This window comes from Dioscorea cayenensis, chromosome 15 (genome assembly GCF_009730915.1).
Source record: "Dioscorea cayenensis subsp. rotundata cultivar TDr96_F1 chromosome 15, TDr96_F1_v2_PseudoChromosome.rev07_lg8_w22 25.fasta, whole genome shotgun sequence".
Classification (NCBI taxonomy): domain Eukaryota; kingdom Viridiplantae; phylum Streptophyta; class Magnoliopsida; order Dioscoreales; family Dioscoreaceae; genus Dioscorea; species Dioscorea cayenensis.
The window spans coordinates 12,945,513-12,972,249 of record NC_052485.1 but is presented as its reverse complement, the minus strand read 5'-3'; the positions used below and the strand labels follow the sequence as shown (position 1 = coordinate 12,972,249).

The following is a 26,737-nucleotide window of genomic DNA, read 5'->3' as shown; positions in this document are numbered from 1 at the left end:
TGTGCAAATTTACTACAACGTGGTTCATATAGACAATGTCTACAAAGATGAATATACATGCAACAAAAAAAGGCAGTTTCATAAATTGGCATATGGCACAAGGACATTTGATATGTACAATTTCAAATTATGGGTTTTGGTCCCAAACATTGAATTCATGTCTTCATGTACAATTCTTTTTTGTAACAATCCAAGAGATTAATTGTGAATCAATAGTAACAATCCCATATTCATTACAAAAAATACAACAAAATAATTTAAAAAAAATCTAAAAACCTTGTTTTTTCCCAAATTGTAGTTAGGGCACAACCAAACAATCAAATTGTCATTAAATAATGCTTTCATTATGTGCAAGACAATCTCATGATCACTATATTTGTACAATAACATCATTTTCCCCAACATTTCATAGGGTTGTTTAAAAAAACGTGTTGGCCCTAAAATGTCATCGGGCTTCATACTGGGTGTTTGGTTGTAAGGCATGGAGAGGGAATCATTACTTTGTGATTCCAGAGGGTGTTTGGTTTGAAGAAAAGGAATGGGAGTCATTACTGACATTAGGGAAACCCTTGTTTGGATGTGGAGTAATGGGAGTGAGAGAGGTGTGATGAAGGAGTGAGGAGGTTGTAGAGAAGGATTCACACTCACTTGAATTTTGAGGGGATTCTTCATTCCTGAACAGGAAAATTACAATATTACCCTTGTTTAAAAAAATTGGCTGACTATCTCCATTGTTTAGCTTTTTGGGCGTTAGGGCAAAGTTTGGGGTGGTTGATCTCCATCTTTCTGGCAGTAGTTAGCAGTGTTTGGTAGCATTTCGGCAATGTTTGATAGCATCCCAGCAGTGTTCTGGCAGCATTCCGATAATGTTTGGAAGTGGCCATTCATTGATTCTATGTTCTTTTTGATAGAAAGCTCAGTTTAATTCTACTTTGAGAAAATTAATGACTTTGATGTTATCCATTTTCTGAAGAAAGCATGGGGTATAGTTTATCTTGTTTTTTTGTTGATTTACAGTCTCTTAATTCTATTCTTTGTTTTTATAAGGCAGTGATGCTTCACCCTTACATTCTTGTCTTCAAATGCCAAGAAATCTATGTTTTAGTATTTAATTTGGTACTTTTCAATATGAATATATAAATCTATCTCTTATGTTTTTCACATTTGTCTGCCCGAGTGGTAATTATTGAGCTAAGATCTCTATAATGTTCATCTTCATGATTTTTCTGATCTAATTTTTTGTTTTCACTATGACAAAAATCACTACCTTCAATGATAGATATTCAGATTTTGAAAAATTAATCACAGAAATTTTGGGTGTTTCAATTGACAGTGTGGTAAGTTGACTTTTGCCTATTTATGTGTACAATGTTTACTATAATCCAACAAAGTGTAGAATGCCAACTTTTGTTGTAAAGTCATTGAAGATTATTTTGCATATTATTTGTTATTTGAAACATTATCAAGGTTTCATTAGCAAATTCTATGTGATTTCATTTCATATTGTGTACTAAATTTACCTTTTGTAGGTAAATCAAGATGTATGTGTAGAGAGGGCAAAGTTAATTTTTTTCTCTACTATTAATGAATAATGAGTAAATAAATATACCTACACTATAGTAAAATAACCCACATATGTATCATCACTCTTTATCATCACTCTTTACAAACTACATGTGTATATCCACATATGTATCATCTCTCATTATCACACTTTATCATGACTCTTTATAAATTACATATGTGTATATCTACATATGTATCTATATATATTAAAGACCACCAAACCATGTGGCATATATATGTTTTGAACTCTCAACCTTTAATTAGAATATGAAAAAACTGTACACAATTCACTTGAATACGAAGATGACTAGTTTGTTTTTTTTTTTTTAATTAGTAAAAATTAAAGTACATTTTATGATAGAGAAAATTGAATTAACTGATCAACAGCTAATATTAAGTGCCATGACTAGTTATGTGATGACTTTAAGTAACGCAGAGTCTTGAATTATCAAATATTGTTGAGGGGGATAATATTAATTAAATCCTACTAGAACTTTATTCCCCATTTAAATTGATGTCTAATTAATTAAATAATACGCTTGAGAAGTTCTTTAATCTCCTATTTAATTATGACCAAAACATGTTCCCTCATACTTTATTTTGGTGATCCTAAGTTTGGATTGGTGGCAAATCTTCAGTAGTTACTATCTTCAGTAGTGGCAAATTGTATTCCTAAGTGGGTTGTGGTCTCTTTACATTGTTGGCTGCTTTACATGATATAATCTCATGATATCCTCATAATATATCTAATGTTTAATTGCATATTTACATGATCCATAGTCATGGTAATTTATATGATTTTTTTTAAAAAAAAAGTTTTTTTAATTTTCTTTCATGTCACCTTCATTTTTTTAGTTAAGATGAGGAGAATTAATATATGTGTTATTGTTAACTTTTAGATTTTGACAATATGACCAAGCTTAAACAACTTCGGCTATATTGCGTTATGATCATATGCTATTTGTACGTAATGACAATCATGATCATTACATGTTTGATGAAATGACATAATGAAAGACATAGAATGATTCAACATGAGATATCATCGACATCTACTAGACGCAATAAACAACATGAGTACCTACACCGTATAGTTTTCGAAAATGATGTTAAGTGCATTGACAAGCTACACATGGATTGACATTGTTTTCATAACTTGTGCCAATTGTTAACTACGACTGGTGGATTACGTGGCACAATAAACATAGCTATCCACGAGATGATTACAATGTTTATAAATATTCTTGTTCACCATGTTAAGAATAGAGTAATTAAATTTGATTTTCTCCGATCGAGCGAGACAGTTAGTCGGCATTTTCATGTTGTGTTAAAGTCAGTCATTCTGTTCTTTTGAAGAAACTAGAACCTGTACTAGAAAATTCAAATAATTTTAAATGGAAGTGGTTTAAGGTAATAAACTAGGCCTTTTACTACTCATCGATATTCGATAACTAACAATTTATTTTTTACTCAATGCAGAATTGTCTTGGGGCATTAGATGGGACACATATACGTGCGAATGTACCTAAAGTTGATTGTCCAAGATATAGATCAATAAAATCCAAAATAACTACTAATGTCCTTGCCGTTTGTTGTTAAGACATGCAATTTATATATGTCTTGTCTGTTTGGGAAGGATCAGCTTATGATGGTTGGATCCTTAGGGATGCTGTAACCAAGCTTAATGGATTAAATGTTACAAATGGTAAACAAAAGAATTATTTTTTAATTGGTTCTCAAGTCCTACAAATAAATTGGCCATAAACCTTTTACTAATAATTTTTGTCTATTTACTAGGTTTTTACTACTTAGTGGATGTTGGATATGAAATTGCCCTAGTTTTCATGCGCCTTTTTGAGGGCAATGCTATCACTTAAGTTATTGGGCTGATGGGCATCAACCCCTTTCACGTCAAGAATTTTTCAACATAAAACACGCTAGTGCAAGAAACGTAATCGAGAGGACATTCGGTCTTCTAAAGAGCCATTGGAAAATTTTATCAAGTCCAAGTTTTTATAGCATAGTCACCCAACGGTGCATCATTAATGCTTGTTGTCTACTCCATAACTTTATTAGAAGAGAGATGGTAGAAGACACTACAGTAGATGAAGTTGGCAATCTAACACTAGACGAAAACGTAGAAGATGATGTAGAAAACATTATGACCATCGATCCAACAAACCATTGGATACAATTTAGGCATAACATGGCTGTCGACATGTTTAACACTTGGTATTGAACTTGATTGTTTTAAAAAAAAAATCATTTTGTATTGATGAGTTTGATGTGAACTCACATATGTTACTTATGTATTTTGACTTGTATGTTTTTTTTTTGGATGAGTTTGGTGTGAACATCATATTGTGTAATCTTGTGAAGTGAAATAGAAATTTCATTTTGATTTCATTTTGTGTAATCCCATTTCTGTTTTTGGTTAAAGAATTTATGTTATTTGAAATGTTGTCTACTTGACATGTTATCCTATTAACATCTATTGAAATAATCTATGGTTCAATGTTGAACATTGCATTTCTTTCTTTATGTAGTATAGAGTCAGATTCACAGCCAAGGGGTCGTGACAAAACAAGCATTATTGGACCGTGGAAGAAGGCAAAGCCCTTACTAATGTGTTAGTTGAGCTATCTGCAAATCCATTATAGTTGGTGCAGAATGGGTTTAGAAATGGTTACCTTGGCCAATTGGAAAGAATGGTCAAAGAAAATATTTCAATGAGCACCTTGAAAGCATTTCCCAACATTAAGTCTCGGGTAAAATTGTTTGGAAGAAAAACTACTACAATTGCTGATATTCTATAGATAAGTGGCTTCAGTTGGAACTATGAGGGATGTACTATCGAATGTGAAAAAGAGCATATGATCAGTATGTTAAGGTGCACATAATTTTATTTGGTGATTATAAATGAACTATGCATGATATTGTATTATTAACTTATTTCTAATGTAATGTAGAATTATAAGGAAGCAAGTGGTATGTACAGCAAAGCTTTTCCTTTCTTTAATGACTTGATCGTAGTCTTCGTAAGAGATAGAGCTCAAGGAAGTGCAAGAGGGGATATTGGGGATGATGTAGAGCATGTGACTCACATGAGAATGTCACTTTGGATGACTATACAAGCTTCTTTCAAATGGCGAGTGATGAGTTTTACATGCCTACAGAAGAACCCAATCTGGCCATTGCCTATAGGATTAGAGACAGGCATCTCAAGAGGACGTCTGGAAAGAAAAACTCCCGTGGATCCATTAGTGGATAACATATCTCAAAATTTTCAAAATTTTGTGAAAATTATTAGTGCAAGGTTTAAGACACTAGTTTAAGCCATAGCTCGTGAGGTGAAACGCGATAAAGCTTGTGAGGTGGCCCTCGAAGCTTGTGAGAAAGCCCGTGAGACTGTTCTTGCTGAAATTGAACAAAGGAAACAATTACTGCCTCAAGTAATTTTTGAAATTGAAGGTCTTTCAAATGATGAGACGATGTTCATCCTACAAGTAGTTTTGTAGCTCACTAATTATTTCTTATTCCATTCCTTTGTCGTTTAAAATGGTTTATGACAATGATGCAAGGTTGCTTATAGGTTTTGCCTAAGGATGATGATCAAATGAAAATTTTTTTGGAGTTGCCTGACAACAAGAAGTTGCGTTTTTATTGTGTGTTGTTATTAAGGTTGGGCTTTACCCCAACTAATATGTAATCTCTTTGATTTGTTGTAATTTGATCGGATGGTTATAAATATTTTTATGTTTGTATGTTGAATGAATGTTAAATGAATGTTGAATGATGTTTGTTGTAATTTGATCGGATGGTTATAAATATTTTGATGTTTGTATGTTGAATAAATTTTGAATGATGTTTGTTGTAATTTGATCGGATGGTTATGAATATTTTCATGTTTGTATGTTGGATGAATGTTGAATGATGTTTGTTGTAATTTGATCGGATGGTTATGAATAATTTCATGTTTGTATGTTAAATGATGTTTGTTGTAATTTGATCGGATGGTTATAAATATTTTGATGTTTGTACATTGAATAAATGTTGAATGATGTTTGTTGTAATTTGATTGGATGATTATAAAAATTTTGATGTCTGTATGTTGAATAAAAGTTGAATGAATGTTAAATGAATGTTTAGTTAATGTTGAATGAATAAATGAATATTGAATGATGTTTGTTGTAATTTGATCTTATGGTTATAAATATTTTGATGTTTGTATGTTGAATGAATGTTGTAATTTGAATGGATGGTTCTAAAGAAGAAGTTGGACTTCATTTCAACAATATTTAATTGCAATATGTTCAATGAATTTTTTCATTTATTTTAGACCACCACTTATTTATTTATTATTATTATTTTTGGACATTAACCAAATTGTAATTAGTTATTTTGATTAGCTGATTAATTGTTTATTATAATATTAATAACAAATTTGGACATTAATCAGTATCAACGGCAAAAAAAGTAATTATAATGGTTCATAATAAATTTAATTAAAAATATATTTAAATTGGTAAATAGTTATTTATTATAGTTAATTACTTGCTAATTATTGATATTAACAAAAATTTTGAGATTTGGTAACTTATTAAAATTACATATTTATTTATAACAATTAATTTACTTTAATGCTTAAATATTTTTAAAAATACAATTCTCACAACTCATTTGGGGCATAATAGTCATTTATCACATTTTCCTTTTTTTTTTTTTACTTTTCTCATTCCAAGTAAACTACCTCTTCAATCCTTCCAAGCAAACATAGTTTTCATTCACATTCCTTTTCCAATCTCCCTCGTTCTCATTACTCTTCCACTCCTCTCCGCACCACTCCATGCAACCAAATGCCCCCCAATACCTTTTTTGGATGACCATGCATGGGAGTGAGAGAGGAGTGAGTGAGTAATGAGTGAGGAGTGAGCGATCCGCCCTCATTCCTTGCTCATTCATTGTGGAAAAATGTCAAATTTGCCCATCTTATTTAATAATTAAAGATAATAATCTAGTTTAAATATATAATTTTAATAATAAATAATGATTAAAGTGAAATAATAATAACTAATAAATAAAATAATAATTTAATTTAAATAATAATTAGTTAGATAATTTGAAGGGAAAATTACTTTTTAGTCCCTGAGAAGTTTCAATCTTCCTGTTCAATCTCTCTGACTTTTTCATTTTCACAAAAGTCAATCCTTTAATGTTTGCATTCCTCTTCAACCCTTGCTGTCAAAGCCGTCAGTTATGGGGCTGTGAAATGGCAAGCTTACCCTTGTCTCAAAAGCAAACATTAGAGGGCTTTTTCCCTCCATGTCAAATCACCTTTTGGAGAAAAGTAAAAAGGTAATCCCAAAGAAGCTACCAATGTCAGACCCTTTTCATTTTTCTTTCTGTAAGTCTTCTTCTTCTTCTTCTTCTTCTTCTTCTTCTTCTTCATCTTCGTGCTGAACCCTTCCATTTTTTTGTCCTCTTCGATTCTTTTTTGTCCTCTTTATATTTGTGCACCTTCTTGTGGCTAGGAAAAGAGCTTTGTTAGGTTCGTCATTGTCTCGTTTTTTATTCTCCATCCTATAGAGGCCGAGGCCGTGGGGAAAGCTTTTGAGGTTTTTTATGTTTTCATCTTTAATACTAAGTAACAGATGATAAGCTTTATAACTTTTTCAAATTCCATGTAGGTGTTCATAATCAATGGAAATCTTTTGTATCGTGGCACGATACAAAGTAGAAGGACGTATGCTTCAATTTACCATATTAAGTTCATGGGAAACAATAATGGGTGATATAAGTGAGCGGTGGGCATTGGACGGTTCTAGGGTTAGGGTGAAGTTTATGACACCTAACTCATACAAGAAGCTTTGCCCAATTGAGTCGGATGCTGACTTTCAACGCATGTGCCATATACATCATACTTTCAACAAGACTGTTGTCGACATCACCATCGAGAACGCGAGTGGGTCAACAGATGGCAACTCGGGCTCAATGATTCCATCATATTTACAATGATAATTATTGCCGGTTACTTTTCAATTATGTGTTACTGTGTAATTCATCGTATACATGTTTATTAAATTGGCCTCATGTGTATTACAATAGTTTCTCTGTGTAATAAACGGTATAATACCCGAGTTGGTCACTCTACTTTTCTCTCTCTTCCCTTTTGGTCCCTCTACTCAGAAATGCTCCCGACTAGTCCCTCTACTTTTGAAAATGTGCCCACTTAGTTAAAAATGCTCCCAACCATTCCCTCTACTTTTAAAAATGTGCCCACTTAGAGGGACTAAGTGGGGACATTTCTAAAAGTAGAGGGACTAGTTGGGAGCATTTTTAACTAAGTGGGCACATTTTCAAAAGTAGAGGGACTAGTCGGGAGCATTTCTGAGTAGAGGGACCAAAAGGGAAGAGAGAGAAAAGTACAGGAACTATTTTGGTGATTATACCGTAATAAACCTTTGTTCTGTGTAATATTATGTGTTTGTGTGTAAAATTATGCTTTACTATGTAACATTACTTATTATTGTGTAGGTTTGAAGGTTTTTGTGTAATAACCCATGGTATTGATATAGTCTATGTTATGCTTTGTCATGCAGGAATGCCTTCTCAGCAAGTATAAATGCAGATGTCGAGACATATCTATCTCAACATCCTCCAACGGAGACGCTCAGTATTGAGCAGTCTTTACAAACACTTGATGGGTTGACCTTAAAAGTGGGACAACGCTTTAACAATGCAGAGGAGTTCAAAGATTGCCTACGCAGCAAAGCCATAAGATAAAATTTTGATTTTACATTTATAAAAAATGATACACTACTCTAGATTGCCAGTGGGAAATGTTGACATCTTCCGTGTGAAGGCAAATACAAGCAACACACAGTTGTAGTAGAGGCATTGGTACAACAGTGCACCCTAAAGCAAGCAAAAAATGGGTCTCTCAACATGTAATGCAGGAACTCAAGGATCGGCTATTATATAGAGCTGTCAACATTCAGAAAGATATATTACAGGACCATGGAGTTCGCCTACCATGTAAGTGTGCTTGGATGGGGAAAGAGATTGCACGGGCCGCCATTCATGGCAAGGAGGTTAGTAGCTACGATTTGCTTCTCTGGTATATGGACAAAGTGGCTGAGACGAATGCCTGTAGTTTTGTAATCGTTGAGAATGACGGTGAGTGATTTAAATGCATTTTTTTGTCGTTTCGGGCATGTTTGTGGAGGTTCAAGTTAGGGTGCAGGCCATTACTTTTTGTTGACAGAACTCACTTGCTTGGTAAGTATGGCGGGATTCTATTAAGTACAAATGTCAAAGATGGCAATAAGGATATCTTCCATGTAGCATTCGCTGTGGTTGACAACGAAACAGATGATAATTGGACTTTATTTCTTACTATCCTCAGGGAGGCATTGTATGGTGAAGATAATTACGATGAAGTTATTACATTTATCTTGGATCGGTCGAAGGGTCTTGTTAATGCAGTCACATGTGTGTTCCCATCATTGTCGTATGGTTATTTCCTGTACCATTTCGAAGTCTACTTCATAAAAGCTGACGGCAGCCTTGGGAAATCATTGAAAGAACAATGCTGGCCAGTAATTGTGAAAATTGCATACGCGTATATGTCTAAAGAGTTTGACGATGTAGGCAGTGAACTTGTAGTTATATCGACCGATGCACATGATTGGTTGTTACACAAGTCCGACATTGATCATTGGTGTAACTATTTGTTAAAGGGTATGTGGTGGTGCGAGATGTACTCCAATGTAGCGAAGTCTTTCAATGCCTGGATCAAAGAGGCAAGGCATCTACCGGTAATGAGCATGGTCGATAATATACAGTAAGATTAATCTACAGTTCAATGTTTAATGTGTAGTAATCGACAATACAGCGTAACAATTGCCATTATTGTGTAAAACCATCTTTTCCTGTGTAGTTGATAATGGTCATGCGTAGAAATACTAGTTAATGTACAATAGTTTAAATACATGTTTAATAATTGATGTTAGTGTGTAAAATAATAGTCTATAATGTATAATTTTAAGTACATGTGTACTATTTCAAAATACTGTGTAGTATTTAACATTAGTGGTTAAAATCGTGAAATGCTATGTATGATTACAAACTCGTGTATAGCAAATTATGTTTATGTTCATTACTAACTCTTAACTTGCGTCACACATGTTAACACGTAGGTTTAAACTTATGAACATGCTGAGTGAGTGGCACGAAGTATCAGCCATGTGGGACACATATCTTTGCCCTGAGATACACAAGAAGGTTGAACAAATCATTGAAAGCAGTCAGTATTCGCGGGTGGGTCAATCAAGCGATGACACTTACGAAGTGGTTGACGGTCACAATAGTGCTGTCAACCTATGTGTACAGAAGTGCTCCTACAGGAGATGGGAAGTACATGGACTCCCATATAAGCATGCAACTGCCACGATTATGTAAGCAGACACAAATGCACACTACTATGTTAACGAATTTTTTACAGTCGAATCGTATCTTCATGCATATGCCGAACCAATATACCCGATCCCTAACAGTGATAAGCCATCCGATGACACCTGTCAACTCAAAATGTGGTCACCTATAGCAAAGAAATGACCCGGCCGTCTGTGAAGGAAACAAATCGAGTCACAGGCCTTTGATGTGCGTGATTTACATTGTGGAAGGTGTCACCAAAGTGGACATAATCGACGATCTTGTAATGCAGCCATTGTGGACTAGCTATGAAAACTCCTTTATGCAGTTATTTTACCTTTTGTCACAAATTTAGAGTGTGCAAGTATAGCTTCACATGTAGGGAAGCATGTGTCTTCTATGTGTATACTGACAATCATATTCGCTCATATTTAATTTTAGTTGTAATTGTGTGGTTAATCAATTTTCTATGTATAAACATTTTTTCCTGTCTAATGTTTAACGTTATTGTTTATAAAAACTACTCTAATGTGTAAAACGATAATTTTCTATGTACTGAAGTGTGTTATTGTGTATAAAATTGGAACTACTCTGTAAAATCCGATTAAGTTGGATTTGTATTAGCAGAGATTGTTAAAATCCTACTAAGTTGGATTTATAAATGATTTAAGTACAATCATTTGCATATTTAGTTCCATATTATGAAAATGTTCTAAATAGTTACCATCTTTGCCTTTATCTGCATATATAGTTTCTTCGGCATCTTTGATGTTCTCCACGGCAGATTTTGCGTCCGCTGCGGCCTCTATGGAAGGTTCAACAACCTGAGCAGGTTCAGCATCATCAGCAGTCTCCAGGGTAGGTTCTATGTCCGCTGCAAACTCCACGATAAGTTTAGCGTACTAGGCAGTCTCCGAGGTAGGTTCAGTGGTCACTTCAATCTCTCCGGTAGCTTTAGCGATCGTTATCTACATCTCCCCATCCGTCCCATCATCCTTCTCCCCGCCGGCATCCTCGACTGTGTCAGAAATAATTTTTCTCCAGATTCCATCAAGCAATATCCATGACACGTAACACAGTCTCAAATACAAGATGTCCCCCCACGGTATCTCCAATCGTCCTCCATTCAAAATTTGCTCCATGTATTGTACGTAAAATGTTAGACAATCATTACTTCTAAGGGGTTGTTGGGGTAGTCATGCACATGCTCCAAAGGTATATCTCTGAATCTGTTATGACCCAAATTAATCTCCAGACACAGTTCAAAAAGATCCCGCTGAAGCATCATATTCTATCATTATTAAGGAGTATATTAAAAGAGGAATGCTAAGCATTTGAGAAGGACTTACCATGTCAACGGCATCCGAGTCATATATAGACGACTGAAGTGAAGAGTAGTGCATGTATTTTGACTTCTCCAAGTCAAGCATCAGCAAATGATGATGGCCATTGAATACGATTGGGATTAGGATAATGTCAGCATTTTTGTTCCTCCACACTACCGAACTGAAAAAAATATGACAAGAAAAGTTCAACGTTAATCATATATTACACACATATAATATAAGTTAAACAGGTACAACGTATATTACACATATATATATAGAATATTACACACTAAAAATTTAATTTACACATGTATAATGTAATTTACACACATGTAGCCTAATTTTACACAACTAGTACTTATAATAGACATGAAAGCAAGAATTATACACAGTCAACATATATTACCTGTCCACTCGGGTGTTCAAGTAATGCATAATAGTTGTCTGTTCCAACAGGTTCAGCCTCCTGATGCCTACGTACTTCTTTTTGTGTGGGAGAAACCAAGTGGGGTCTTCACTTCTGGAGTCATCTCTGTTGGTGGACCCTCGTATGGCACTATTGCAAGAGAATTGTTTTCCTCTATTCTATTCTTTAGTCCAATCAAGGATTCTACAAGTGCATCCACTTCTCGTAAGGCCTCTAGGTTGGTATTTGTTGCGTCAATTGAAGAGGAATCAAGTGGGAACATTCTCTTCGACGGTTGGTTTTTTGGACCATGTGTTCTTGTGCTTCGTGTTTCCTTTCGTGCGGCTTTCTTGGATGTAGGATTTTTTGGCGAAGTTCTCTTCAGTGGGGCATTCCTCTTCGGGGCTCTGACTGGAGCTTTCTTGGGTGGAACCCTCTTCGGTGATAGTTTGGGTGGGACAGCTTCAGATATGTTTGCCTTAGCTGCACAGTGCATTACGCGCCTTGGCCGTATATCAACTTTACCACCTTCGGTGATGGAAGTTGCTACAACAGGTACATGCAATGTAACAAGGGCAGGTTCGGCAACAAGTGTAGTCTCTGCAATGGGGAAAGACATTGGGCCTTCAAGATTGGTATTTTTATTTGTCAGTGCAGACTCTGCAACATGGGGTTCTCGTGTGTCATCAGCATCAGGAATCCCAAGGACTGTTTCTGAAGTGCCCCTTCGCAGAGTCAGGCCAGACCGGCCTCTAAAAGACCGTACTACTCGCTTTAATCTCCTACCTGAAGAAAAAGGAGGAGAAGGATCCATTGATTCCTGCTGTATGTTACTATTCGATGGCGGTGACCTTGATATGGCCCTCCGCCGCCTTTCATCATTCGCATCGCACTCGTCCAAACGAGCACGCATTTCATGAAATTACTCTAATACCAGCTACAAGAGGTTGCGTACATCATCGTCATCTCTCTGTGATTGACGTTGAGAGAATTTTAATGAGTTATCAGGGGGAGAATCCTCCCTGGATTGCTTCCTTGCTGACTGTTTGCTTGGTTTTGTAGTGGATTCCTTTAGGGGCATGTTTTCTTTCTACAGACCTCGTTGGCGGGGAGCATCATCTGGCCCTTTTCTTTCTGTCGACCACTTCAAACGATCTCTCATAACCTTTCTTTTTGGTTTCCCGTCTTCCAATACTAATCATTTTAGTCTCCTCATCATTAGCTGGAATAAGTTTGTTGAATTGCAAAATTAGTCAGATATTACACAGTTTAACCCTTATTATACACTTGAAAATATTTAATTTACACATGAATATGTTTTCTTACAGAGGTAATCTTTATTATGTACAGGAAAATATATTACTCCACATGTAGAAATTATTATACATATGGAAAAAATGTTTATACACAGGTAATAACGCAAGTCACATATTTTGCAAGAATTTCACACAGGTAGATCACAAACTTACTTCTCTCCCTTTAAGCGACTTCAATAGAGGAGCGACTGAAGTCGCCTTGATGTAATTGGTTTCCCCATAACACATTATATGGGGTGTCCTTCCTAATCGTTGTTTCTTCACATTGCCAGTTACCTCGTAGAACTAAATGATGAGGGCGACGGTGTACCCTTTCAAGTAACCTGCGGTGGTGTAGTTTCCTTTGCATCGCATCTGTACACGTCCCGCCGTTGTTGGGAGATCAACCATTAGCCACCTGTGAATGGCATGGACCCAAATATAATGGCCATGTGAGGAAAGATCGCGTACCTGGCCGTGAATATTGGCGCGTTAAGAGAAGTGATGAGGAAGAAGATGGTATCCATGAAGTAGACCACCAGAAGCTTCATAAATGTCTCCACGTTACCGCTTTTCCTTTGCATGAACGTGCATAGGTTGTCTTTAATTGTGTCATGGTGACGATTATGCATTTTACAGAAGAATGTCTCCTCAATCTCGCATTGGACCTTCTCATGCCTGAACAATACGATATCCCCTTCGCAACGGAGACCGAGAATGAGTGTCACATCTTCTTGGCTGAATAACAACATGATTTCTCCTATCTCAAAGCGCTAGGTGCAATCAATATCCACCTGCAGTAGCGCATCAATCACCTCTCTCCCGCCTACATGATGGGTGCGATATCCATGAAATGTGCAAAAAGAGTACCTCGGATTATCTCCCAGTGCCGCCTGTTCATCTTCTTCCTCAATACGGAGATCAGTTCTACAATAGGAGCTAGGTAACATCGTGCATTTACAAACGTTGTTGCCATCATCTGTTATGGAAATAAAAGCTGAAAAATACATCAGTATCTTAAACACGAGTGTACTTATTTTACACACGAAGATGGTATTGTACACAGGAACACCTTATGTTACACAAGAACTCAAATATTACACAATAAGATGCACAAACTAAATGACAATCTGAAGCAAATATGCATCATCATAATAATATCGTATTTCACACACAAACGAAGCAATGTTACAACATCTAAACACCACGCATAGCACTATCGTCCACCTGTTTGAAGGCCCTTTTTCTCACCTCTCGGTTGCGATTTTCTTTGAGAAACTTCTTCAATGGCCGGCCTTCAACTGGAGAACAATAGATTCGGAGAAGATGAAAGCTAACACTTGCGAGGAAGATGACTGTTAGGAAAGGGTTCTCCACCGGCTTCACCATGATGTATAGAAGACGAACAGTTGCACCACCATTAGAGAAAAACAGCCACGGATCCCAACTCTTCACAAATCCAACCTTCCAACTGTGCGCGGTTACCAAGATATTCAAGGGCATACTCATTATTTCACGCCCCCTGGGAACTTTCTCCACACATGAAAGGCAGTATGGTAACTTCCATAGCTATTTAACACCCCAACTAACTCCGTTTGGGGAATAAGGGCTGAAAAAAATGCCCAATAGAGGAGGGACTAAAGGAAATAGGAAAATTGCAGGGATTTAGAGGGAAAGTGCAAACTTGGGAGGGATGTTTCAATACTTTCCTGTAATTTGAATAATAAATAATAATTAATGTGAAAGTAATAATAAGTGATAATTAAAGATAATAATCTAATTCAAATAATAATTAAATAAATAATTTTGACAATAAATAATGATTAATATGAAATAAAAATAACTAATAATTAAAGATAATAATCTATTCAAATAATAATTAAATAGATAATTTTAATAATAAATAATAATTAAAGTGAAATATTTAGTTAGATGACAGTAATAATAGTCAAAATATTTTATAAATAAAAAATAAATATTATTTATAATAAAAATAACTATTATCTAACCTACTTATTAACATGTATTAAAGGTATAAAAAAATATCACCCCATTTTTTTTTTACGTTTTCCATTCCTAAAGAATTACGCTTTTATACCTTGTTAACCAAACACATTTTTTTTTTGTTCTATTCCTACTTCACTCCCCCTCATTTCCATTTCTATTTAACTCTTTCTCATTCCCAATCCAAGAACTAAACGGCCCCATAAATTCAAAATTATGAGCTAGGTAGTCAGAACCGGACTAGACCGGCCGATCTACCAGGGTTGGACCGGACCCGAGCACTAGGCCGGTCCGGTTCAGCCAAAAAAAATGGGTAAAGGAAAACCTAGCCTTGAACTGCATGAACTGGCCGGTTCAATCATGAACCGGACCAGTTCACCCGGTTTTAACACTTAATTTAAAAAATAAAAATAAAGTTAATAAACCAGCCTAATATGAAATATTTATTGTCTTATGATCAGATTAATGATTCTTATTAATCATTAATAAATCAGCCTAATATTTAGTTATCAATCATTGATTCAAGGATCTTCTCTTCTCCACTCGTGAGTTAGATCTTCAGCCTCTTCACCCAAAACCAAAATACCATCTGTGGATTTCTCCTCTGTCAAGTGGCGGCACCGGCTGTCAAGCACCGGAGCTCCCTCCTATCAAGCACTGGTATCACCCCTCATCTCTCCTATCAAGCACCGACACTACCCATCACCACCGCCGCCACCATAAATCCCAAATCAAGCCTCTCTGTTCACTTATCAAGATTCAAGAATGTTAACAAGATTCAAGGTTAGTGTTTTTGGGTATTTCTATTTCATTTATCAGTTATCACACAAAGGATGACCATAACTTGCATGTTGTGCAGTCAATCCTTTGCTTCTATTTCATAATCCAGTTGTGTTCTGTAACTTCTGTTTGTTGCCCTTCTTACTAGTCATTCATTCTATTGCTGAATTGAATGTGTTAAAACTTTAAAGCCCAGCTTTTTCTTGCTATATTGTTTGTGCGATGTGTGACAGTATGCCATACCTAAGTGTGTGTATTAAAGGCTATTTAAATTAACTGTAATGGCATGAATGGTTTTAGACTTTTAGTTTGAATGTATATAATATGATATCTATAATGGAATGAATGGTTTTAGTTTGAATGCATATACTTTTTGTAAATCCATACCTGAATTTGAATGTATAAATTGACTGTAATGGCATGAATGGTTTTAGTTTGACTATAATACCTGAGTGTGTGTGTGTGTGTGTGTGTGTGTAATATTTTTTCTTGTTGGAGAATGAGTTCACTATTTGTCATATTTGTTTCTGAATTTGTGTTGCTTCAGTTTGAATGTTTTTAGCTTCAAATGGCCTATTATTTGTTACTTGAATTTGAATGGTTTTAGTTGCAAATGCCCTGTAACAAATATGAATGTTTTATTTGTAAATTTCATTCAATTATCATGAATTCTTTTTAGTTGACTAACTTGACTTTGTACCCAGAGGTGTATATTAAGCCATTAATTAATGTTTTTTGTAGTCAATGGAGATAAATAATGTGCAATAATCAACCTTAAGTGGTAATGTTCGTTCTAAGACCGATCCAGCATGGGAGCACCTCACATTATCTATTAATAATAAAGGAACAAAGGTTTACCATTGCCTCTATTATGGAAAAAAAATATATCAAGGAGGGAAATTTATAGAATGAAGGAACATTTAACTGGAAAAAGTGGCAACATACTTCCTTGTGGGAAAGTCCCTCCTGATGTTCGAGCAAGCAACAAAGAATATATCACTAACTCCACATCTTCCAAATCAAAAGAGAAGGAATTAGTTAAAGAAGCATATGAAGAAGTACAAGAGGTTGAAGAACAAGAGTTAAATCCTACCATGAAATATGGAAAAAGGTAAGCAAAAGGCTCTCTAGAAAATTTTATAACATCAAAGCCAACTACACTATCTCAACCAGGAATCAAGAGGTCAATGGCAAGCAAGCAATCCATAAGGCAAATATGGCATTTGCTAGATGATGTTTTGATGCTTGCATTCTTTTTAATGCTATGCGGTCACCTTATTTTCAACCAATGGTAGATGCTATTGGGAGTATTGGTGTTGGATATAAAGCTCCTTCTTATAATGACATGCGAATTAATTTATTGCGGGATTGCAAGAAAGAATGCAAGTTGCTTATTGATAGCTACAGAAGCCAATGGGCTAATTGTACATGCACAATTATAGGTGATGGCTGGACTGATCAAAGGCAAAGAACTTTGATTAACTTTTTGGTGTATTGACCTATTGAAATATCATTTGTGAAATTTGTTGATGCCTTAGATATTTTGAAAGATGCCACCAATTTATGTAATTTAGTCATTGAGATTATTGAGTGGGTTGGACCGGATAATGTGGTTCATTTGGTGACTGATAATGCAAGCAATTATGTTGCAGTGGGAAGGTTAATACATGAAAAATATGATCACATCTATTGGTCTCCTTGTGCTACACATTGTTTGAATTTGATTCTGAAATGTATTGGCAAAAGAGATCATGTAACGGAGCTTGTATCATGTGCTTCCAAGGTGACTATTTTTGTCTACAATCATATATACATACTATCTTGGTTGAGAAAAAGATCTGGATGGAAAGAGATTATGCGTCCAGGACCAACACGGTTTACTACTACATTCATTACTTTGAAAAGTATCTTTGATCATAAACATGACTTGCAAGCATTGGTGACAGATAAGTATTACACAAGCCATAAGTTATCTAAAAGTCCAGTAGGTAAAACAGTTACTTCTATTATCTTGGATGGAAAATTTTGGGAAGAATATTTATTTATGGTGAAGATTGCAGCTCCCATCATAAGGCTTTTATGTGTTGTTGATGCTGATGAGAAACCTTCACTTGGTTATGTTTATAAAGGCATGATCAGGATTCGGAAAACAATTATGTATATCTTCATAAACAAGTCTACAATGTATGGTTCCTACATTAAAATTATTGATGACAGATGGGATAAGCATTTACATCGAAATCTTCATGCAGTTGCTAATTTTTTGAATCCCGCTTTTCTCTTTGATAAAGAAGCATTTTCTGAGAATCCAGAAGTGTCGTAAGGCTTGTTAGATCTACTTGAAAAGAGAAGCATATACAGTGATAGTGCAAAAGCAATGAGGGAGATAAGATTTTACCGGGATCGATTGGAAAGTTTTAATCGTGAATCAACTTTTTCTTCTGCTAATAAAATGCAACCCGGTGAGTAACAATAATAATTGATATATTTTATATTTTACTTTCATTTTTACTAATTGTGTGTGGTTCTAGATTTTTAACACTTCATTATATAAATTTATTTTAGATGAATGGTGGAGATTGTTTGGATATAGCGCTCCTCAGTTGCAGAAAGTTGCTATTCGACTCCTCAGTCAAACATCATCTTCTGCAGGATATGAGTGCAATTGGAGTGTTTTTGAGCGAATTCACACCAAAAAAAGAAATAGATTGGAGCATCAAAGGCTTAGTGATCTTGTATTTGTGAATTATAATCTTCGTCTGAAGTGCAGGTATTACATAAATTTTATAAAGAACATGTTAAATTTTATTTTTAATGTTCATTAAGTTCTTATCTTACATCTTATATAATTTTCTTTGGTGTAGGCATCAATATAAAAATGAGAAGTTATGATCCAATTGATTATGATTGCATTGATAAAATGGACTTTTGGATAGCTGAAGAAGAAGAAGAAGAATTAGTAGATGGAGATATGGTAGAAGCAATATATGAAGAAGATGCTATTCCAACTTTGGATGAAAGCCACAATCAAGGTTAATGATAAGATTTTAAGTTAATTTATAATTACATAAAATTTTGTTTTAAGTTTTTAACATGATGTAATTTTTTAACATTATTAACCTTCTCTATTTTTGGATTGTTTTTTTGCCACTAGATGATGTGGATGTGAATAAAGAAGAAGTGGATTTTAAATTATTTGATAATGCAAGCTATGATGATGCATTTGATCAACAAGAATACTTGGGGCAAAGAGATGACAATGAGGGTTGGCCATAATATCCACCATGATTTGTGGATTTTGCTTAAGAAGGAGCTTTCTAGTGAAAATTTCCTATTTAATATGTTGTGTGGATTTTATTTCAATGTGAAAAGCTTTTTGTGTATGAAACTAATCAAACAATGCATTTTGATTCTTACCATGTTTATTGCATACATTATCTAAATGTATCTTTGTTGAGAATTATGAGTTCATTTTATTTAGAATTTCATATGGATTTAATTTTATGGATTTGATTTCAATGTTTGAATAACTTGATGAGATTAATATTACTTAGTGTTTCATATCGATTTAGTTTAATTAAATGTTGTTAAATGTTGTGTTCTGAATATGGAATAAATACTTGTTTTGTTTAATAGGTTGTGTATTTGATTTGAAAATTAATATATGTTGTCTATTTGATTTAAAAATTAATATAATATTTAATATATTTTATTTATATTTTTATTTATTAAATCCGGTTCGACCCGATTCGACCGCGATAGGACCTCTTGACCCTTGAACCTTGGCGTTCTTCGGTTTAAAGATCCAGTCCGATTCTGACTACCTAGATTATGAGAGTGTCCAAGTGGTCTTTATGGAGAAAAAAAAGAAATAAATAATTTAAAGAAAACTCAAATGACTCATAGTTTGACACAAGATAAAGCTATAAGGGGCTCGTTTGTTTCGCGATAATGATATATTATCACGTAATGAGATTACCTTGGTAATGTGATTGAGAATACTATATGCCCAGGAATGTTGTGATAATTTATGATAATCATGTTTTGTTCGAAACTCATATTAGATAATAATCAACTTGGTAATATTCCAAAATACCCTTGTATCTACAATTTTGTGCAAGTTTAAATTTAAAGTAAAATAAAATTTGGGATAAAAATAATTAAATTATAACATCAAAGATTAATTTTTGCACATCTTTTCCAAAATACTTTTATATCTAAAATTTTGAACAAATATAAAGTTAAGATAAAATAAAATTTTTACATGAAAAAATAATTAAAATAAAAATTAAATAAATTTAGATATTTCCAAAATAAAGTTATCCAAAATTAATTTTTTTATCTAACAAATAAAATATGAAAATTATTATTTTTAAACAAAATGTATATCTGTCAAAAAAAAAATTAGATTACCATCAACTTGATAATCTAATATAGTATCACCAATATAACCACCTATTTTTGTGATAATGGGATTACCAAGTTCTTTGGTAATATTTTAAGATTGGTAATCACAAGTTACTATTAATATTACCACTACTACGAATTAAAATGTAATAATTTGAAATAATTACCACATAACACATAACAAGCGGTGATATTTTCACTATATATCATTATCACAAACCAAACGGTCCTTAAAGGATCATTTCATTTATTACCGTGAACTAAACGGTCATTCCATTTGTTACACCCAAAGGCACTGTTTGGTTGAAGATATCCCTAGGGATATCCCCAATTTAACTATTCCCAAAGTTTGACAAGACATGCTCGTATTAATTATGAATTTAAAATAATAATTCATTTTAAACCTAATTTAAAACAATAGTTAGTATTAATTGTTCCAAAATGAAAAGACCACAATAACCCTCACCCAATTATTAACTCGAACCCATGTGTTCGGATTTTTAAATCCATGAATGGTTGAGATGCTTTGAGCCCCCATTGTTGACTTATGAATTGAAATGGATCACTATCGAAGGCACATGCTCATCAGGACCTACCCATTAACACAAACAAATGCTTTAAAATCTTGACCGTTGAAATACATGATTAACAAAAGAAACCAAATTAAATTCCTACCTTCATCGCTTTCCCTTTGCTACATCACCTGCAGACCATTGTGACTCTCTCCCGATCCCTCTCTTCTCCATCTCCCAATCTACACAAAGAAATATTATCCCACCTCTCCTCCTCTCCACCCTCTTGTGTTGCACTGTCTAGCTTGCTTCGACGGACCGATTCTCGGATGGGAGTGACACCGTCGACAAGCAAAAGCTTGGGTGAAGGTATGCTTATGGAAATCCTCCGTCAAAAGATTTCTCTTCTCTGATTTAATTGTTTTTTTTTTTATAAATTATTGTCTCCAAAGATAACTTATTCAATTTTGTACCTTGTTTCTCATCCTTTCTTTTTGTTACTTGCTAGTGTATCATGCGAAGCCAATTTTTAATGGAGGGCACAGGGACAAGGGAGCCAACCCGAGTGTCCGGAGGGAATCCCGAACATGTAGGTTCCTATCAAGATGTGCGAGAGGTTGCCGCGAGGAATAAGCTGGGCGATTTCTAGTGATGAAGCACTAGTTGACCTATTGTTGGAGGAAAGCAAGCAGCCTGGTGTGTGTTCGAGGTTCCTTTCGACCCGAAGCATGGTTCAGAATATGGAATGAGTACCAAAAAAAGGACCAGAGAAGACACCACTTTGCCCCCAGTTGAAAGGTAGATGGAAGACTTTGAAGAAGCTATACAAGTTGCATTCGTCATTGGTTGGTAAGAGTGGATGGTCATGGGATTTTTGACACTCAAAGACCAACCCCTGGTTGTCCAATGGTGTGGGAGGAGATTATTAAGGTAAGCATCATTTGTATCTTCTCTTGCAATGATAGGTTTTTGGCAATAATGGAATCTCAAACATGCATAAAACAAATAAGAATTCGTAAATTTGATAAGCCATTTGGACTGAGTCGAAGATAAAAATCTCAAAGCATAAGCAAAACAACAATTCATAGGAGAAGCCACGTAGAAAGTTAGGTTATACAACATCATGGAATTGTGATCAATCTTCGATAATTATTAGCTTGCATTACTTTAACCACCCTAAAATGCATATGAAAAACCGTGCCTCTTGATTTTTGTTAGCCATACAAATGTGGTTCATAAGATGCAAGATGGGTTTGATAACAAAAGCCCACTTATTAAATCCAAGTGTTTCATTTCTTTTAAAGAGATCCTAATCTTTTATATCACCAAAAAAATGAAGCCCAGCAGTAGAGATCCTAATCATTTTGCTTGTACCTAATTGAATATATTCTCTGAGTCACTATTACATGACCAAGTCAAGTATTCGCCCTTCCTACATTAAGCCATAATTGCAAGCTATCATGTAGCTCAACAAGGAATACAAAGTTTGCCGAGATAAGCCTTTCCCATTGTTTTTGAAGATCCATGATCTTGTGGCTTCATCCACCGCAAATGGGCAATACGCTAGCCACACGGGTGGCTCGGTGAGAGCCGATGATCTTGTTGTTAACTTGGACGAGGGATCCGGTTCATCGGATAGTCCTGTTCTTCATGTTGACAAGGACACAATCCCATCGCATTCAACGGGCAAGAAAGTTTCTTACAACAATGCCTCATCCATGACTAAAAAGGAAACAATTAGATCATCCAAATCCTAGTGTGTCAAAGAAGAAAAGTTCGACCACACAGTGGAAGCGCTAAATCGATTAATATCTTTGAGTGATCGTAGAAGCAAGATCATGGAACAAAGCAAGGAAGAGGATGATAGTTTCTCCTTTAAGACTTGCATGGAGAAATTGTCCTCTATGCCGGGAGTCAGTGATGTGGAGGTATGTGTTGCGGCCGAGGCATTGAAATCGCGTGAAAATAGGATTTTCTTCATGACTATGCGATAATCGGTTATAGATTGTTGGTTGAGTCTACGTATGAAGGAATTCCGTCAGCAGGTAGTGGTAGAATTTTACTTATAATTCATGAGTTTTCTATATAAGAACAATATAATGAAACACTGTATATTAATTTGTACCTATTCTATTTAATTTGGTTATTCAAGCTATGTACATGCATTACTTGGTTTGCAAGAGTTATAGCAAAAGCCTCACCTTTCCATTCATCTTATTTTATGCACTTTTTATTCTCTCACCAACAACTTTTTGTTTAGGTTTTTTGTGCTAAACTTAATTTTAGTTTTAGACATATCAATCATACATATTCAATTCTATAGACATGTATTCTTGCCAACAAAAATTGTCTTCACATGGAGATATGCATGTGTTTCCATTTGGTTTTTATATGCAATTGGTTTTGGTTAGGATTAATTGTAAATATTTAAGACTGTGCTTTTGAAATATATGCATGTGTTTCCAAATTATGTGCAGTTGCTTTTACTAATGATTTTAAACCCAATTCAGGAGTAGTTTCCAAGTTATGCTCGAAGTTCTTGGACGGGTTGATGTTTCAAAAGCTGAGAATATATGTTCTGTATGGACATTATCTATATAACAAATGCTAGTGCATTTGTTGTATTTCATGAATTCTTGTAAATGCAGTTTGTAATGAACTAATTGATATGTATGTTCTGAACTTTTGAATAATGAATTATGCTTATGTAACAACTACAATTGGGTACTCTGATATGCATTGTTTGTTGTGGAGTATTTAAATGGATGGCACAATTATTTGAGATGGGAAATTATTGGTTCTCAATTTTGTGTGTGTAATATATATTGTACAGTTGCCTCTTCAAAGTTGTTACAGGATGACATCAAAATTTGGAGCATAGCTTGCTATTGTGGGCATAGCTTGTACTGAAACAGATGTGCAGGAGTAATGTGAATCAACAGGACATGATGAATGCATTTTCTATCTTTATCTCTGTTTGGAATGTGAAGCAACAAGAAGGAATAAATATGAAGCAATTCTAGAAATGTGAATGCGCAGCATAGATGATGGAGAGGCCATGGGAGGAGGAGTTTGAAGAGGAAGAGGTGGAGTTAGGCATGATAATCCGTTTGTTGCGGGACAGCTTGGCGAATGAAAAGTTTGTTTCACTAAAACTAATGTCTTCTTCTTCGTTTGTTAGTACATTAATTAAGCTTGCTTGTGATTAACAAAGTTAAGTAGCTATTACATGATCTCCCATTCTTCTTGCTTCCATTGTAAATTAATGAACTAACTATTTACTTACTCTCAACATGATTGTGGTTTTCATTGAACTAGTTATGGGTTTATTATACTCAAGTCTTAAACGTAAGTATAATCTGAAAGTTCTCAAATGATGTTCATTATAGATTGGAATAGAATTGATAAGATATGAGCAGTCCAAAGCAAAAATGAAAACATGCATAATCTATTTATCATTAATTAATGGATCTCCCAAGGTGGCTAATAAAGAAAGTAGTTCAAAAAGGGTTTTCATTTTTAAAGACCTTTTAATTTTTGTTAGTGTATACACAATTTTTGTATTAGATAAGGTTTAAACCTACTTTGTAAATATAATACTAACACCCTATACATGGACTTGTTGCCAATAAATCATGAAATCACTGCCTGGTGGAGACCATTTCTTTGTTAAAAAAAAAAAATTTACTAAAATCTAAAATTAGATTTTTCCCATATTTTTAATTTAAGAAATATCAGGAAAATATAAATATAAATATAAATGATTATTTATTTTAATTTCTAAAATTTAAAATCATTTATTGAATAACTTGAATATTTATAACAAATTATCCCAATTTACAATCCACCAATTTCTTTACTTTGAAGAATATATATTTTTAATAATGTGAAAACAGTGTCTGTGATTAATTAATTAGCTGTCTTAGAATTACTTATTTGATCATATTTATGTCGTCGTTATTATTAAATGCATGATTAAATAAACTTTTTTTTATCATTTTTTAATTGATTATTTTGGAGATTTTTCATATTATAATTTCAAAATTAATTATTCTGATATAAAGATTCATATGAGTTGTGGTCCTGTTGATTTGACACTTCAACAATGATGTTCTTGGATTAGATTGATATATATAAAAATTATTAACTAAGATTTTTTTTATTTTTGAAGAAATGATATTTTTAAAATATCATTTCTTAAAAAAAAAACTTAGTTATATATAAATTATGGTTGAGATTTAAAAACTATATATAATTCCAAAAAAACATGAAATTACACGTATAGCCTTATCTAGAGTCTCATGTAGAAAAATTATGATTTGTACAGTTCTATATTTTTTATATTTTTATATGAACCATTCAAGATTTATGAATAGTTTTTTTTTGTTAAATAGTTTTTTTTGTTAATATGAAAAAATATAAACAATTTTTAATTATATTTTATTTTTCTATCTCAAATGGGATAAATGGTAAGAAATTTAAAACTTTTAATTATATATCCCATGTTAATGTTCAAATTTTTTCTTGGCATTATCAGCGAAACCCACATAAGGATGAGGCAACCACAACACACTCGACCATTCGCAGGTTCTACATTGGTTAGAGACATTTTGGACGGACACCCAAGAAGGGCATATAACGTGTTTCGAATGGAGCCACACGTATTTAGGGAACTTGCGGCATTACTTGAGTCACGCAGCCTACTACGCAGTAGCCGAACTGTATCTGTTGAGGAACAACTGGCAATTTTCATGACTGTTGTGGGACATGCAGCACCAAATAGAGTAGCATGCGAGCAGTTCCAGCATAGCTCTGAGACCATCAGCCGTTATTTCCACATGGTACTTTGTGCTATTAACAGTTTGGCTAATGAGATGATCCAAATGCCTGGTGGAGATGAACCGGCTCATCCACGGGTCCGCAATACCCCGTTTATGGTAACATGAGTGTGTGTTGTATATTTGAAATTGTGTGTCACCACTTAAGCAAATTTAAATGCTTGTAGGACGCTCTTGGAGCAATAGATGGAACCCATGTGCCGGTTATTGTTCCCAAAGAAATACAAGAGAGATTTCGTAACAGGCATGGATGGATTAGTCAAAATGTAATGGATGTTGTGTCCTTCGATATGCACTTCCAGTTCCTTTGTGCAGGTTGGGAGGGATCGGCAGCAGACATGAGAGTAATGCAGTCTTGCTTGGACGATAGAAGTTTCTCAATCCCGGAAGGTAATGTTATGGATGAATCAGTCATACATAATACATTTGTAGTTAGTGAACCGTGCCAAAATCAAAACTTGCATGTGCCTTGTAGGGAAGTATTATCTTGTTGATGCGGGCTATGCCAACACCACAGGCCTTCTTGCACCATACAGGGGAGAGAGATACCACCTTGCTCAGTTTACTAGTGGCCGGACACAATATCGTAATATGAAGGATAAATTTAACCATAGTCATGCTCGTCTAAGGAATGTTGTCGAGAGGGCTTTTGGTCTTCTTAAGCGTCGTTTCAAGATCTTGCGTGTTCCGGCACCTTTCTCAGTAGAAACGCAACGCGACATTGTCATCGCATGCGCTGTAATCCACAATTATTTATGCAAGCACACCATCTGTGATCCCAACTTGGAGCAAGATCAGAACCGTCATGTCGATGAAGGTAGCTATCCGAATGTGGGAAGACCACATCAAAGCAGTGATGGTGGACGTGGCACAAGTCAGTCAGTCCGAGATAGTATAGCTCGACAATTGTGGTTATCCTAATATGCCGTGTATTCTATGTTTTAAAAGTTTTCATTATTAAGAAAGTGCAAAAATTTGTCTTTAATTTTATTTATTTATTTATTTTTGAATTAATAATTATTAATGAAGGTAATAACTAATAACTAATTTATATTTTTTTTAATTATTATATTAAACACATGATAGATATTACCCGAAGAGAAGTGAGGGTATTACGGTCATTTTCTTTATACAATATCATTACTTTTCTAGTAAAAAAAGGATAAGA

At 34.5% G+C, this 26,737-nt stretch overlaps 2 protein-coding genes and 1 long non-coding RNA gene across 3 annotated transcripts; all 3 read left to right on the top strand.

Annotated features, from left to right (window-relative positions):
* The first annotated feature begins 17,100 nt into the window (after positions 1-17,100).
* Positions 17,101-18,135, top strand: LOC120277704. The gene is made up of 3 exons (XM_039284558.1): positions 17,101-17,236; positions 17,351-17,471; positions 17,559-18,135. The coding sequence occupies exons 1-3, from the start codon at positions 17,101-17,103 to the stop codon at positions 18,133-18,135; spliced, it is 834 nt and encodes a 277-aa protein (XP_039140492.1).
* Positions 18,136-22,515: 4,380 nt separating this feature from the next.
* LOC120277014 lies at positions 22,516-23,522 on the top strand. Its single transcript, XR_005541432.1, has 2 exons — positions 22,516-22,776; positions 23,242-23,522. It is a non-coding gene; the product is annotated as an uncharacterized LOC120277014 (long non-coding RNA).
* Positions 23,523-25,380: 1,858 nt separating this feature from the next.
* Positions 25,381-26,490, top strand: LOC120277702. The gene is made up of 3 exons (XM_039284557.1): positions 25,381-25,668; positions 25,737-25,959; positions 26,045-26,490. The coding sequence occupies exons 1-3, from the start codon at positions 25,381-25,383 to the stop codon at positions 26,488-26,490; spliced, it is 957 nt and encodes a 318-aa protein (XP_039140491.1).
* Positions 26,491-26,737: the final 247 nt, after the last annotated feature.

Bases quoted from the DNA above. Each gene is read 5' to 3' on its own strand.
- LOC120277704 (XM_039284558.1), top strand. From the start codon at position 17,101: ATGGTAGATGCTATTGGGAGTATTGGTGTTGGATATAAAGCTCCTTCT. The intron at 17,237-17,350 runs GTACATGCACAA...TTGATGCCTTAG, and splicing joins CAGAAGCCAATGGGCTAATT to ATATTTTGAAAGATGCCACC. The intron at 17,472-17,558 runs GTTAATACATGA...TATTGGCAAAAG, and splicing joins AATTATGTTGCAGTGGGAAG to AGATCATGTAACGGAGCTTG.
- LOC120277702 (XM_039284557.1), top strand. From the start codon at position 25,381: ATGGAGCCACACGTATTTAGGGAACTTGCGGCATTACTTGAGTCACGC. The intron at 25,669-25,736 runs GTAACATGAGTG...AAATGCTTGTAG, and splicing joins TCCGCAATACCCCGTTTATG to GACGCTCTTGGAGCAATAGA. The intron at 25,960-26,044 runs GTAATGTTATGG...TGTGCCTTGTAG, and splicing joins AAGTTTCTCAATCCCGGAAG to GGAAGTATTATCTTGTTGAT.